This window comes from Fundulus heteroclitus, chromosome 3, assembly GCF_011125445.2.
Source record: "Fundulus heteroclitus isolate FHET01 chromosome 3, MU-UCD_Fhet_4.1, whole genome shotgun sequence".
Lineage (NCBI taxonomy): Eukaryota > Metazoa > Chordata > Actinopteri > Cyprinodontiformes > Fundulidae > Fundulus > Fundulus heteroclitus.
This window is the reverse complement of record NC_046363.1, coordinates 37767074-37783531: the sequence shown is the minus strand read 5'-3', so window position 1 is coordinate 37783531 and position 16458 is coordinate 37767074. Positions and strand designations below refer to the sequence as shown.

The 16458-nt window shown below is 40.7% G+C and overlaps 1 protein-coding gene across 2 annotated transcripts; it reads right to left on the bottom strand.

Annotated features, from left to right (window-relative positions):
- Positions 1-59: 59 nt before the first annotated feature.
- On the bottom strand, positions 60-13202 carry si:dkey-256h2.1 (uncharacterized protein LOC337520 homolog). 2 transcript variants are annotated; one of them, XM_012876012.3, is made up of 12 exons: positions 12518-13202; positions 10883-11025; positions 10624-10799; positions 9180-9340; positions 8823-8963; positions 7775-7896; positions 7319-7490; positions 4803-4948; positions 4513-4637; positions 4298-4424; positions 2137-2270; positions 60-272 (listed from the first exon to the last, which is right to left on the bottom strand). In XM_012876012.3, exons 1-12 carry the CDS (start codon positions 12946-12948, stop codon positions 147-149), a joined length of 2004 nt encoding a protein of 667 aa, XP_012731466.2. In that variant the 5' UTR covers positions 12949-13202; the 3' UTR covers positions 60-146. The 2 variants fall into 2 exon arrangements, with proteins under 2 accessions (XP_012731466.2, XP_012731467.2); XM_012876013.3 differs by having other exon boundaries at positions 7319-7487; positions 12518-13201.
- Between the last annotated feature and the right edge of the window lie 3256 nt (positions 13203-16458).

Here is a 16458-nt window from a genome sequence, read left to right as displayed (position 1 = left end):
CTCTGGAAAAATTGGATTTTATGGATTGGAAAGATAAAATAAGAGACTGGAAAACAAGGTGGAAAAAAATAAAAATGTATTCTTTGATTGCACAGTCTGAGAAATATTAATCACAATTGAGAAGATTTTCTTTTCATTAAGTAAAATCACTTGTAGAAGATGAGAAAAGACGACATGATGATATATCCAGGCTCCTGAGCTGGATTTGGATCCTGCCCGTTAAAAAAGCCAAAATAGACAATGGTGTTGGATTCAAAGTCGCTCATGTTCAGCTGAAAGAGGACAGAAAGAGACAAAATATAATGTATTAATAACTGCTGTTTATGCCCCATTTGGATCTTCAACATGAAAACTTTTAAAAACCGCATCCAATGGGCATTTTTTCTTAACTTTAATGACATATAATTGCTAAAAGTGGTGTAAAAGATACTTGTTATGTTTGAAAACGGGGGATTGATCCATTCCCTGAAGGAGACTTTAGGGATTCGGAAATCACCGCCAAGGGCCTGAGCGTGTCCACAACGAGGACGGTCGGTAATTAATGTTGTATTCCATTTGCCTCGGGAAAACAAAAAGAGGAGCTGGGAATGTGGTATACCCGAGAAAAAACTGTTCCAGTTAATACAGTTGGAGAAGTCGGGATTGGGGAAAACAATAAAAGCAAAAGGTTAGGATTCCAATATGGTGACGGCCAGGAAAGCTGTTGTATTGTTCATAGTGCCTCTTATAAACGTCCTGTAAAGTTGTACTTTCCACATGCAAACACCACTTTTAATTAGTTCGGTTCAGAGTTGCAGCCGCTGCATGTAACATTGATTTTAGATGCACTCTTACAACTGTGTAAAATAAACCTGTTACCATCACAGCTTACTGTTGTTGTTGCGAGGAGCTGCCATGTTGGATCCGACGATCGGACTTAAAAAGATTACTCCGACTTTCCGAGGGAAAAGTCAGATTATAGTTGATTTTTCTGATCGGAAGCCTGGATTTCCGAGTTTCGACTGCAAATGGAATGCAACATAACATGCTGACACAAAACGCCTTCAGGGGTCAATATCCCACTTTAGTATAATCAAGGATCCTTACAGTTAAGTGGTTCTGGGGTGTTTATGTTCAAATGCCAAGTTCGGCTTTCTCCAAATATGCTGCTGTGAATTATGGACAAACACTTCTTCGATTCCAGAAGTCTTCTAGTTTGTTCTGTTGTAATCTAACAAAACTAAGCTGTGGTCCTATCTCCTCTTTAAAGAAGGGAGGTGTTTTTCTCCCAGTCTCGGTAATCGGGGACCGCTGCTTCCCTTTTTATTCGAGACTGGAGGATGGTCTTATGCAGCTTTTACCCCAGCCAGACCTCATGGATAAAAGCCTGGCTGCAGAACGGTTCCTGACCAGCCTGTCTTAAAATGAGACAGTGGTATCCCTCGTCTAGGTGAGGCAACTTGGTCGCTTAGTTTGTTTTTTGAGTGTAAAGACTAATGAATTGTACTAAGTCTAGCCTCTCACTCATAACGTTAGGAAATCTTACTGTGGGTCATAGTAGTAAAAATAATAATAATAATCACCTCAACATAAACAAGAGGGCAGTTTGTGAAGGGTCATGAGACACGAGCCACTGGGACCAGGAGACAATAAACCTCAGATTCCCCGGGCTGGGCTGTAGGAGGCAGCTATAGAAAGAGATGTCTCAGGATCTCTGTTGCACAGGGGACTAAGCTCTGCAGAGTCTGACGTGGAGCATGTGGCTTATTGTTGGTAGTTTTCCTAAACATTGCATTGATCTTCAGATTAATTTTTGCAAGTACATCAACTCCTGCGGAGACCGGCAGCTGTCCTGGATGTTTTCCGACTTGTGAATAATCTCAATCACTGTTCAATGATGGACTTTCAATAGTTTGGAAAGCAAAAACTGGTTCTCTAAGGTCCTTGCTGATGTCTTTCCACATTGGCATTGCTTTTGTTAGAAGAGCCTAGTTGCAACAAACCAACTTAAATCTTCTGGAAGCAGCTAGATTGAATTAGGTTGTATTTTCATATCAGAAAAAAAAAAAATAAGATGACTTTATATATGTAAGTAACTCTTGATGACATTGATTGTTGATTACATGGAAGAATTAAGTTTTGTCTTGGTGGGCTAACCTGTTTGGTGATGTCAATCCTCCAGGGGTCGACCTGCAGGCCGTCACACCAGCCTCCTCGCCCATACAGCCACGTGCCGTGCTCGTTTGGTACGGCGCCCTCCTTTACACGCATCGTGCAGCCAAGAGCTGTTCCTGTTGGTACCAATGTGACAGTAAAAAAAAACCCACATTAAACTGCAACAACAAGCGTAGGAAATGACATCATGACCAGCTATGCACTGGGTTTTATTTAATATCAAAAATAAAGCAGGCTGATTTAAATCCAGTTTTAGTTCTTAGTTGTTTTAAAAGAAAAGAAAAGTGGTTTGACTAACCCCCAGTGGGTCAAGGCAGATGAGCGTTCACACTGAGCCTGGCTCTGGTTCTGCTGGAGGTTTTCCTTCCTGTTAAAGGGGAGTTTTCCTCTCCGCTGTCGCTTCATGCATGCTCAGTATGAGAGATTGCTGCAAAGCCATCAACAATGCAGGCGACTCTCACTGTGGCTCTACGCTCTTTCAGGAGGAGTGAATGCTGCTTTGTCAAGACTTGATGCAATCTGCTGGGTTTCCTTAGAGAGGAAACTTTCTGACCAATCTATCTGGAGGATTTGATGGAATTTGACTTTGTAAAGGGCCTTGAGATGATGTGTTGTGGAATGGCGCTATATAAATAAAATTTAATTGAAAACGGATGGTGTCTCCTTTATAAAATAGGCAATATTTTTAGACAAAATGATCAAGCAGGTGCTCTCCAGGATAGGGTTTTTGGGCATGCTAGGCACAGGGATCAGCAACTCCTGGCCTGAATGGCCAGTGTCCTTGAACCAGATGTGTGCCTGATCCACCTGAATCAAATGGCTGAATTACCTCTTTAGAACGCAGGCGTTCTAAAGAGTTCTCCAGAGGCGTGCAAAATGACCTGATTTTTTTGAAAGCTGCAGGACACCGGCCCTCGAGGACTGAAGTTGACTATCCCTGCTAGCGTTTAGTTCATCTACAGGGAGAAACGTTCCACAGAGGATGCCGTCTCGATAGCACTTCACATGGCTCTGACTCATCTGCCGCATCCCTACACTTATTTTAGGATGCTATTTGTGTTGTGGATTTCAGCTCAGCTTTCAACATAATGCTCCCAGAAAAGCTAACTCTGAAGCTTCAAAAACTGGGCTTATCCACACCGTTCTGTTCCTGGATCAGTGACTTCCTCACCAACAGGCCCCCAGGTGGTGAGGATAGGGAAACGCACATCTGCCCCACAGAAATGCCGCAGGGTTGTGTCCTCAGCCCTGCTCTCATCAACCTTTTCACCCAGGACTGTTCTGCTGTCCACCCCACAAACACGGTGGCTTGATGAGAACCACTAGACAGAGGCGGACCATAATCTGACACAGTGGTGCTCCAGGAACAACCTGATCCTGAACACCAGCTACAACAAGGAACTCATAGTGGACTACAGGAGGTCCAGGAGGACTGAACATGCTCCTCTCTGGTGGTGGAGCGTGTGGACAGTACCTGGGTATTTCCTCTGACCTCTCATAGACTGTGAACACCTCTCACCCCGTGAAGAAGGCCAAACAACAACTCTTCTTTCTTAGGAAATGGACTAGACTTTCCACTAAACTTTTAATAAACTTTTACAGAGCTACAATAGAAAGCGTTTTGTGTCTTAGCATAACGGTATGGTATGGGAGCTGCACAGCACAGGAGAGGTGAGAACAGCATAGGGGATTGTGGGATGCCGTTTACAGGACCTACAGTCTATGCTGCACAAATTCAGAAAAGGGCCACCGTATTGCCACAAATGCTCCCTCTCCACCTGGTCAATGCACTGTTTGTCACACTTCCATCAGTGAAATGATTCAGGAACATTAATCTAAAACTAAGACTTAAAAACAGCTTCATTTCTGCAGTTCAGCAATATTACCCCTTACAGAACATACCAGCATTGCATTCAAAAGTAGAGGATAATTACTGTTTAGAATATTTTTTTTTACTTACAGAAATTCACTTTCTAGTGTTTTATAACATAAAAAGGAGGATTTTTGCTGACTTTTACAATTCCTCTAATTAATTTTGTTAGTACTGAGGAAAAGTAGCTGATCTGTAGCTTAATCACTTTTTGATTATTGATTAAACATTATTAATTTTCATCATTTAAGTAGTTAATTAAGCATTCCTTACCTGCAGAGTCAAATCTGTGAGTGTTGTTATGAACGGCGTTTATCAGGAAATGGTGGGAGGTGACGCAGAATTCCCCGCAGCCGTTCTCGTCGCTGCCGTGGCCCGTAATCACAGCATACAGCTCCACCTGAAACGGACCACACAGCTGGGGAGATGCTCCACAGACACGAAGAACAACGATGTGGAGATCTGTCGCTTTCCAAGCCGTCCGGTACCTTCTTGGTGGATGAAGGGACGGGGAATTTCGTTGGCTGGTACCGCTTGTTGTAGTTTTTGTCAAAGGTTCCCCCGCTGTACATAGACGTCACTCTGAAGGGACGAAGCTTCCCAAAGTCTTCACCTTTCACACAAAACATTTGGCCGCATTCACAAACTAATGTTTTACCACATGGGGTACTTTTTTTGTGTAATCCAAATGTATAATTTGAGTTCAGGACATACAATTTGCAATCAAACGTGAGTTTTTTTTTTCTTCAGTTTCCATCACATTGGCCTGTGTGTTTACCTGTCTGGTTGCTGACGCTAAATCTAAGGTTGAGGGAAACGACCCAAGGCATCGCCCAGGGCGCCGTCTTCATTGTGAAGGTGCATTTGTTGCTGTCCAACAAAGGGATCAGAGGGGACACATCTGTCAGCCAGTGTCCAGACCCCCTGCCAAAAGAAAACAAATAAGACAATTATACAAATTAGAAAAGAAAAATAAGGAAATACACTGATGCTGCGACTGTCGCCCACGTCTTCGCTGGGGTTTTTTTTTGTATTTAAAATTTCTGATTTGCAAACGACTGAGGCAACACACCTGGAACTTATTTAGATCTTTGTCATACAACAACGACAAACTTTAAGATATTATATTTGTTTTTTGTTTTGTGATTGGACATCACAAAATTGTGCATACTTGGTGTTTTCAAAGTTTTTCATCAGTGAAAAAGAAATGAAAAGAGTGGTGTGAGTTGGCATTAAGCTGTTTGGTGTTAAAGCTGCAAGTCTTTCACGGTATGTCTCTACCAACGTTGCACATGTAGAGACAGAAAATCTTGCCTGTTCTGCTTTGCATTGATTCTTAAAGGTTAACACACCTCCAAATCAACATTGTTTTTTTTTTTGCCAATAAACTGTTAACATGGTTGTCTTGTAGTACTGTCAACATACCCTGATGATTATTTTGACAATTTCCTGCATATTTGTCCTCCTAAGCTTCAACGACTTGTTTTGCATTGAATTTCGAATCAGTATTATTATTGGTTCAAACGTTTTTGTAACGTCATTTGGAGAAACTGATGTATAAGCAGCTCCGCCTTGTGCTTCCGTGGTGAGTTGGAGTTTGAGTGGTGAGTTTTGCAGCCCTATCCATTTTTCCAGGTTAGCGATTTATTAGCGTAGCATTCTGTTTGTTTATTTAGCTTTTACTAGTAGCCCAGACCACCGCCTCCTCTCGGCACATTTCAAGTATGAGATTGGGCGGAGTAAGGCTCTGGTATGGCGGTGAGTTACACTTTAAGCTCAGTCAGAATCAGTAAACCTCAGGGTGCAAGTCTTGTCACACATTCTCAGTTGGATTTTGGTCTGCACTTTGGGTCATTTTATCAAACTAATATGCTTTGATCTAAATCCTACCGTAGCTCTGGTTGTGATTTTGGGGTCTTCGCCCTGCTGCTTGGTGCTGTTAGTCTGCAAGTCTTTTGCAGACAAACAGGTTTTCCCCCAAGATTGCTCTGCATTTATGATCAACTCCGACCTGTCTCTGACTTCTGCTGAGGAACAGCGAGCCTCCACCATGGTTAATACTGCACATCATTTGCAGATAGACCAAAAAGTTCAATTTTGGTGTCATCTGAGCAAATGTTTGCCATGTCTTCTACATGGCTCATGACAAAGTGCAAATGAGACTTCTTATGGCTTTCTTTCAACAATGAATTTGTTTTTGCCACTCCTCTATACAGGGTTTTTGGTTGGTGGTGTGCCTTGTGATTTCTTTCAATGAAATAAAATGTACCTTGGCTCAAAAAAGGTTGAAAAACACTGGTTTAGAGTTCCCAAGGGCCTCTTCTCTGATGAATACTCCTTTTGCTCTGTCAGGATGAGCGCATGCCTTGGTAGGTTTGCATACTGTTTCTGTCATCAGATGACGGACTGAATAGTACTCTGTGAGCTTTCTTTTAACTTTTGGTTTTACAACCTAAACTTGCTTTAAGCTTCTCCACATGTGCGACCTGCGCAGTCTGTTGTGTCTTTATGATCTGGTTTGTTCACTAACGTCCTGCAACGGCCCTCCGAGTCCTTCACCGAACAGCTGGATTCATACTGAACACAGAGAGCATCAGAAAGCAACTGGCTGGAGTGGATTTTAATTAAGATTTTAATTTAGATTAATTAAAATCCATATGAATGACCCTCCTTTGATATTTTTATTCGTAAAATAAATGAAAACTATAAACCCTTCTTCTTCATCTTCATAATTATGCAAGATCGTGGATTGGTCTATGGCAAAAAAAAAATCCCCGACCAGATATTTTTTGTTGACTTTTTGTATATAATGTAAAAAAGGTTTTGGGGAATCAATACTTTTCCAGTTACTGTATTCGCAGAAACCAACATTTTATAAAAAGAGATACACTGGCCATTTCTCTCAAATGCGAAACAAATATGCTACACAGAAATGTATGGATAGATGTTTAGTTTAGAGTGTATATTAAATACAATTGATTACTTATTTTTATACGTGTATAAAAGTGTAATAGAAATTGAATCTAAACTGCTTCTCAAATATTTTAACCAAACTTTGGCCTTTAAATTGTTCAGTTTATTTAATTATTTTTATTTCAGCAAAGTAAAACATCCAAAAGTGGACGCCTCTCATTTTTGCTGTAAATCTGCCAACAGCAGGCAGTTAAAGAGATCTAGATATAAAAAAGAAATGCACTGTGTCTTAAAATATTATATTATGACAAATGTTCTGCATTAATTTCTTGAAAAAGGGTTAGAAAGCGGCACGAAGCAGCAGCATCTTTAAGCAGTGACCTTCGGAAGGCTGTGATCCACCGTCCTAGCTCCACGTTGCAGTGCGGACTCATCGGGTCGCAGCACACGAACAGCTGGACGGTGTGGTCCCACTGGGCGCAGGACGAGTCCCTCCTACCCGGACACGACAGCGACGCGTCGAGCTCCAGCGTGTCAAAGTCCCACAGATCTGCTGACAGATATAACAAAGAAATGTAACATACATCTAAAATATTAGGCACAGTGGCTCGACATCAAGGAAGAAAAACAGAAAATGTTTTTACACAGAAGAAGAGTGTGGATATTTTTCCATTGTTCCTCATTTTTGTAGATTACCTAAAAGCTAACCTTAATCTATTGACCGAATTGCATTTAAACTGTACAATCAGCTCCCTCATGACCAGCCACATGATCAGGGCGATAAAGAAACGACTAACAGTGGCTTTGGTATCACATAGATAGCGCTGATGAGGTTACCTGACGGCAGGTCGACTGTGGCCACCGCTCCTTTGTCGCCTTGCATTGTGACTTGATCAAACACCGGGGTGACTTTTGCAGGACTTTGGAGTTTGCTCTGCAAATTAGCAGAGAATCCAAACCTGGAGGGGAGAAAAAAACAGCCAAAGATGTCAAGAATCAGGCGTGGTGGTGGCAGCATCAGGGATATTAGTGGCTAGGTGGCTGAGAGTTGGACAAAGCTGGCTTTTAAAACAAGACTATGATCTGAAAAGAGGCACATCCCTGATTTTTAATGCATAAAACAGGGAAACTTTAACCTGTTGAATAGCTTTCCCAAACCCCCAAACTTGATTCCATCCGAGGGGAGTTTTTGAAATAAATCTGCTCCACCCTAAAACCTTTGTTAGGGGGCACTGCAGATTAACTTAGACAGATTCTAACCACTGAGCTATATAATACACTGGAGTGCTGATTTTGCCGAAAAACTGAAGTCACTGGCCGCCATCTTGCTGCTCCCTACTCCCTATATATGTAAATATATGTTTTTGTATATTGTTATTTATAAATTTATAAATGTTTATATATATATATATATATATATATATATATATATATATATATATTAATAAAATGCAAAATATTTCAGCACAGGACTTTCTCAGTACTTGATAGTTTTAGAACATTACATAAAAGCATATGGCATTTGACATTTTAAAAGTTTTAACCACCCCCTGAACATGAGAAAATCCTCGTTATTCGATGCTGTAGCGCACATATTCCCTGGTTACTGGGGAAAATAGGGAGTACCAATATGGCGGCTGGTGGCTTCAAAGCGACTCGTTCTAACAGCGGGCGATTAGCACTCCAGTGTATAATATAGCTCAGTGATTCTAACATTTATGAGCTGTCATGAATATAAAAATGGACTATAAAATACATTTAAGTCTCAACTGAACACAAAATTTACATTTCCTCAAGTTCTGCATAATGAATGTAAAAATAAAGACCCATGAAATACGATGCAGCCCTGCGATTAACCAGTAAGGACGCATCGCTTCTTCCTTACCACTGGGCCTGCCAGTTGACGAAGCTAAACGATGGGTAGAGGAACCAGCCCATCTCAGCTAGCGCCCCCTGCTGGTCAATGCTGATGAAGAAATTTGGGGATGGAGTTGTCTGAAAAGAAACATTCACAACCTGTCCGGACCTGCAAAACAAAAAAGAGTCAGAACAGGAAAATAAGTCCAACTTTAAAAACACTAATCGTTACTAAATAATGAAAAATAAATAAATCACAATTAAATGTGGTCTGTTGGTTTATCTGATGGACACGACACAGGCTTCAGAAATGTTTAACCTTGAAAAAGAACAAGTAAGCGTCAACATCAGGAGGCTTTTAATCCTCCGCCGGAGCTGGTCTTACCGGAGCGCCTGAGCGACCGAAACCTCCAGATGCACCATGGCAGCGGGGATACCGAGAGGAGAGAAACACTCGGTTCCTGCACAGTTCATGTCCTGGATCGGGTTACCGGGGAGCGCATAGACAAGGACACCGGAGGCATTGGACTTGGCCATGCTCTGAACCTGGAGGAACAAATGAACCCGTGTCATGATGACTGCATCCTTCATTTCAACATTAGACTCACTGCTGTAAACAATTTAAACGGTGAAAAGACATGTTCACTATTTCCCCTTCACAATATAGTCATTTTAGCTCAAAAATGGTTGTAAAACTTGAGTGAAATAGCTTCTGGTCTATTGGTGGTGCCTTTTTTTGCTCATTGTTGAACCTTAAGGATAAAAAATGAGATTATAATTTGTTTTTTTAAGCCTCAAGAGTTTGACAACATGTGCAAAAACGAGCAGATAATAATTAGCTATGCACCAATTAACTGGCCAGTAATCAGATTTTTTTTAATGTCCTGGTCATTAAATGCATCAAAACTGAAAACCACTGTTTTTGGTAAACACATCAAAAAACAATAGAGAGAAATGTTAGGGGCATAGGCTTTGGTTGTTTTTTTGTTGGATTCAAAACTCTTGAAGAAGAAGCTGCAGCTCGTCTTCTGTTATTTTTAATTGCTGAATTCAGACAAAGTTTACGCAAATGGATTTTTAAATCCTAAAAAAGAAAATCAGAATCAGCAGGAAAGGCCTCTAAGAAAACTGGAAGTTAGAGTTGCCTTTTAAAAGCCTTACTGATGAAAATTCATAGTAACACAAATTAAAAGATTATCTGTTTTATTGGCTGAATTTTCTTTAAGAATAATGATTGTATCGTGTGTTTAAAATAAAACCCATCGGCGCCATGCACTGGGCCAGCTTTCTTTACAATTTGCTTGTGCAACGCTTTGATGCAACTGAGGTTGCTTTAAATAAACGGTTTACAGCTGAAAGAAAATATTTACATGCACCTCACAAAGAGACACACTCTTATTATTCTCCCTGTCTGACGTTAAATTTCTATGTGATAAATGCCACAATAATAATAATAATTAAGGGGGTGTTTGGAGATTTTTTTTTGTACTTTCTTCAATGAACAAAAACATTTTCTTCTATTCGGTAGAATTGCTTTTTAAACTGCAACACTTGGGTCAAACCTTTTCAAAGTCCTTCTCACGTTGCTTTGCTGGACTTTTGGCCCAGTTTGGCAGAACTGGTGTGACTGAACCAGGCTCAATCATCATCAATATTATTATTATTATTATTAATATTAAGGGTTTTTTGCAACAAGCTGGTCTCTGCTGTTCTTTGATAAGTAGTTTTTATGTTTAGACCCAACAGCGGTTCAGCTTCTAAAGGCCTTTAGAAAGCCTGGAGAACAGCAAACCATGACCACTTTAAAACTGGACTTGAATTCAACAGACCTTAGTGAAGAAAGAGCAGTTTCCTTCTGACACCCAGGCCACAGCGCCCCCTAAAGACGGCGAGGGTTCACACCCGTCTCCAACATCAGCCAGCTGATAGAGATTATTGCTCCACCGTGCCATGAGCCAGTCATACCTGGCGTCCAGCCTCTTAACAACGATGGGCAATTTCCATCCTGCAGCAGGAAGCAGCATGAGCTGAAATGAAGGTCCTGGTCTTCAGAAGTGTGAAAACCATCAGAAAAATCAAACTCCTTACCGTCAGAAGTGAAAACAGCCTGCGAGAGGCCACAGTTGTGCCCAATGCAGCCCCAGTAATAAAGCACGTTGGGGATCCAGTTTCCCAAGGCGAAGACCGGCAGAGGAGAGAAGTGCAGCCGGGTCAGAACCCCCTTCCAGCTGCTGGGTCAGAGACGAGTTAAACACAGAACTGAGTACGTCTCTTCATACAGCTGTCAGCTCTTCTTTAGCTAAGAGTGCACATAAAGTAGAGAACCTTGCAGAAATATGAACACCTGTCGCACTCTTTTCCTATGTTGTTACATAACAACCACAATCTTCCGGTTACTTTACAGGTATGGGGGGGGGGGGGGGGGGGGGGTTGAAAACAAATGCAAGGCACACTTTTTCAGATTTGTATTTGTGAAAGGTTTAGAAAAACCTTTTACATTCAATTTTGCACTTCCTTGTGTTGATCTTTCTAATAAAGTCCCAATGACATGCACTGAAGTTTGTAACGTAAGAAAAAGGGGAATGATCAAAGGATGATGAATACTTTTGCACAGACAACTGGGAAAAAAACAGACAAAAAGATCAAAAAGGTAAACTTCAGATGTAACCAAGGCAAATTCCTTTTAAGCATTAGTTCCCCAAACGTCTTGTTTTTTGCATAATAGTATAACTCAGCTGAAATCCACAACTCTTCCCCTTTTTTGCTGTTTTGATCAAACTGCAGCTTTGTTTGTGAGCAGGCTGAGCATCCGTTTAAGTAAGGGAAGTTTAGTTATCAGGCGTTATTTGTCAGTCTCCACCCAATCTGACCGAGTTTGGGCTGTTTTGCAAAACACAAAAATCAGTTCCTGGATACGCAAAGCTGGTATACGTGACAAAATGTGAAAAAGATCAATAGTAGTGAATTCGTTTTTTGCAAGGCAATGTATGTAAACACATCTACAGTACATTTCTCAGACAATTCCAATAGGGCTGGATGATGAAATGGATGAAAAAAAAGACATATCGATAAAATAGAAAATCATATTGATCGATAATTATCAACCAATTCAAAAGATATATTTTAAGTGCCGCCCTGGCCATTTTGTGCTTTTGCTTAGAGACACACAAACACCGAATTCAAACCCAACTGTTTATTCAACTAACTTTTTACCAAAACTATAAGTTTTTAAAAACAGAATGTGTGCTCTCTTAACTCTTTGAAGAGGGTGGAGCTTGGTGATGGAGGGTTCCTGGGACTGTTTGTGATTGGTTGGGAGCAAGTAATGACAATGTAATGAAAATGTAATATTAACCTACATTTCTAAAATGCATAAGGAAGGAAAACTGTTATTCTATTGAACTTTTTATTGTTTCTTCTTCATTGAAAGAAAGGTCCAAATACAGGATGTAAATACCACAACGACTGCTCAATGCTTCTTCCTTAGTCCTTTTATTTTTATTTGTGTGTTTCTAGACTCTTTTCCTTTTCTTTCTTGTTTTAAATGCCCGTCCTTTGTGTTAGCAAGTTTTTTTAAAAGTGTAATCAGGAACATCTGATTTGTTTTTGCTCCTATATCTGAACAAACCTTAATGATAATAGTAAGTAATATAATATAAATGGAGTAGATCCTGGTGGTGCTTCCCGCTTCAAGCCCACCAGCAGAGGCTGCTCCCAGCTCACCTGTGTGCGGCGGCCAGGTGCAGCTGCTCCCGCATCCACAGGACATCGCTGACCGCTGAGTCGTCCAGCGACAGGAAGAGAACCTGGGCGCGATCCGGCAAACCTTCCACCAGGCTCTTCAGGGAGGACTCGGAGCTCCAGAGGCTCTCCAGGAACCCGGACTTGTTGGTGAAGGCGTGGATGACCAGAGGACCCTTCAGGGCGCCTTCAGCGGGGTCGTAGGAGAACTTCCCGTCCAGGGTTGGCACCTGAAACGCCGGGGCCGGGTCACCAGGCTCCGGGCCAGCACCGGGCTGAGGACTGGGGGTGTTTCCCGGGGGGTGATGAGAGCCCTCGGTCAGGATGAGGCGGCTCCTCGGCCCCCAGCGAGCCTCGGTCACATGAGCTGTCACGACGACCAGGAACCGGAGCAGCAGAGACAGCGAAGCCATTTTTTCCCACCGCCAAACGGCGACCGCAAACTCACCACGAGGAGCTCAGCACCCGCATCCCCGAGAGGCGTCCACGCGAGTTTAATAAACACCCAGCGGCTGTTTCACAAACCCCCAGAAGTGGCTTTTTACCCTCATAGCTTTCACCTTTGGGTTGGAGGCGGGACTCTGCGTCTACGGCTGCCCCGAGGGGACAAAAGGCGTTCATTATAATTTGGCTGGTTTGATTAAGCAAACTAGTTTATTATAAGTAAACAACTCAAGAAAAAATAAAGCACCAGGAATATAATGTCAAGATCATTTCACAGAGCAAGTGTTGGTGCAGACAATAAACTGAAACTTTGATCTTCAAAAGAGAATTGCACTTCTCTTAAGAGAGAGAAGATGTATTAAAGCATAATAAAGCAATAATAATACACCAAAGCATGGTAAAACAATGAAACAAAAAGTACCTTTTTACTCATATTTATTTGTCAGCTCCATCAGAATTTTGGATAAATAACATCCGGTTTGCATAATTTATGTATTTACTAATTTAAGTTACTCATGCATAATAATTCATTTATAATTTTATTTGATGTTTGTTATGTGTCCCAGTTCTGCTATAGTCAATATCCCTGCTGCTGTTCATTATTATTATTATTATCATCATTATTATTATTGCATGTTCTCTGTACAGTTAAGTGTTGCTATGAAATATGCTGTGTTGGTATTTATGAACTGTGTTTTTGTTCATCTTCTTGAATGTTTTGTTAATGCTATTAGTAAAGGGCCAGCCATATTTCCACAGATCCCACCCTGCCAATCAAGGGAAATACCTAAAAGGAACATAATTCCAGCTCTCAGGGTGACTGGCTTTTCTAAGATGCAGACTGAAGCGCTTCCTAGTTGTTTCTGAAAATGACCTGGAGGTGAGTGATCCGTTAAAGATTCATTCAGCAGCAGTGTCTCCAAAACTCAATGAATCACAGACTTTATATAACAGGTGTCAAAGCAGAGCCTTGTGACTGTCAGAAAATCCCCAGAGAAGAGCTTCAACCCACATCATTGACTCAGGCTGTACATAAATACCTTGTGAATAAACATAGAACCATCCAGCTGCAAAGTGCGGATCACCTGTGCAAAGTGTTACTGGCCAGGTAAAAATAAAATGTTACTGCAGAGGAGTTTGGGAGCACAGTGGTGGAGATGTGTATTTACTTGTGCAGCTTTTCTCCAGCAATTTCAGTCAAGAACTGCATGGAGATAACCGGAGATCTGAAATCCAGACGATAAGACACTTCAACACATTCTTTTGCAATATATTACAATTTACCTTTCATTAAGCCACTTCCAAATAAAAGCCTGAAATAAATTATTTTCATCTTGCTGTTTGGAGCAAATGGCCCAACAATGATGTAATTGGAGATATTTTGGTGAGAATGACCAGAAAAGCAAAACAAGACCAAGATTTCTGCCACAAAGGGAGGAAATGGTCGGTAAGACATAAGAAAACTGAAGGTTATTAATTGTTCTGTCGGCTCCTGTTCTGAACCCCCCCCCCCCCCCCCCCCCACCCCCCACCCTTTAAACAGTACCTTGGCAATCAACATGAAAACGTAAGACATTTATTTTTAATTTATAAACGTATTAGGATGCTGTAGAAACGTTGCTTTACGTCTAACAGGGCATAAATCCCAAACTTTTGTTGCCTTCATGGGCAAAAGGAGCTCCGACCCTGAAGGTATTATTTCTGGAGTAGCTGCCACATGTTGAGCGTTCAGCAGATAATCTACCTGGCAACTGATGACGTTCTCTCTGCAGAAGCACCATGGACACAAGGACGTCAGAGCTCCTAAAACTTCATTTTTCTGTTCTAAATTCAAAATATTCATGTAATCTCTTTACATGCTGTTATGTGTAGCTTTACTTTTTTACTATAACTATTTTATTTATTTATTTTATTTTTATCAAACCCCTGGTGATTGTCCACTGTTCATTGTACTCATTTACACTTTATTTTATACTATTTATATTTGTATGTTATAAAGGGTATACTAATAAAGTTAAAAAACAGCAAAAAAGGACAACAGAGAACAGCAGAAAAAATCCCTTTGCTTTTCACTCTACCTTAAGGAATGATTAATTTCTGCTAGACATCAGTTCATTAAATTGTGACGTGCAGTCTATGGTAAAAATAGAATTTAAAAAAATCCAATTCACAAATTTATTCTAAAAAAATTAAGATTTACAGATTAAATAGCTAATTTCAAGAGTTATTAGTCTACAGTCATATATAAAAACGAAAATCCAGCCCCCTTAAGAAAAGATCAATAAAAAAAAAACACTTTTTAAAAGGACAAATCTTATTACGATGATTTTACCTGTACAATTGACGATCGTTCAACAGTCGCTTTGCTTAAAAAAAAAAAAAAAAAAAAAAAAAATAGGTCAGTGACTCCCTCCAGTTTGGGAAAGCCATGGAGGGTCATTGCTAAAGGATGTAATGACTGTAATATTAACCCATATGGCTAGAATGCAAAACGAAGGAAAACTGCTATTCTATTTTTCATTTTTTGTTCTGTCACCGATATGTCTATCGATCGATATGTATTATTATTAAATTATCATCCAGCCCTAGTTACAACTGTCACTCTTTTAGTTAGGCAACTAATGAACAAAAGACAACTTCTAGGGTCTTAATGGGTCTGAGGAGAATTACTGGACTTTTGCTCAGTGGCTCAAAGTCCTCGTTGGAAATTAAGGTCCTATCACGCTGATGAAGAGTGGAGAGGCACAACATCCAGGTTACTCCAGGTCCAGACCGGAGATTTCAAAGTGAAGCCTTCTTTCTACTAATAAGCTTCATGAAGAAAGGTTATGATTGCATTTTCCGTCAGGATTCAATCGTAGAGATACCACAGCCAACACTACCAACAAGCTGAAGGCTGATATCAGCAAAGCCACAGACTGATCCCTGCTACGCAGCATTAATGCAGTAATTCATGTCAAACTAGGTCACATTTTCAGCAGGCCACATATTTCTATATTAAAAAATGCCTATTTATTCAGAAAACCCCTATTATTATCCCAACTTCAGAGTGTACAAAATGCTGCAGCACGTCTTTTAACTGGTACAAGAAAATCTGAGCATATTTCCCGTTTTAACCTCGCTACATTGGCTGCCAGTACATTTTAAAATACTTTTATTTGCTTTTAAAGCTCTTAATGGTCTTGTCCCACCTTACCTGTCTGAGCTGCTCCATCCCTACACACCCTCCTGTTCCCTTAGATCAGCTGACCAGTTGTTACTCAGGGTGCTTTCTCTGTAGCAGCTCCCAAGCTGTGTAATGACCTTCCCTCAGGCATTAGACAGGCCTCTTCCCTTTCTGATTTTAAATCTATTCTTAAGACCCATCGATTTTCCTTGGCTTTTAACTCAATCTGAGACGTTGACGTTGTTTTATTGCATTTTACTTTCCTTTTATTACAAATTTTATATACTATTTTACTTATTGATTTTTGAGAAAT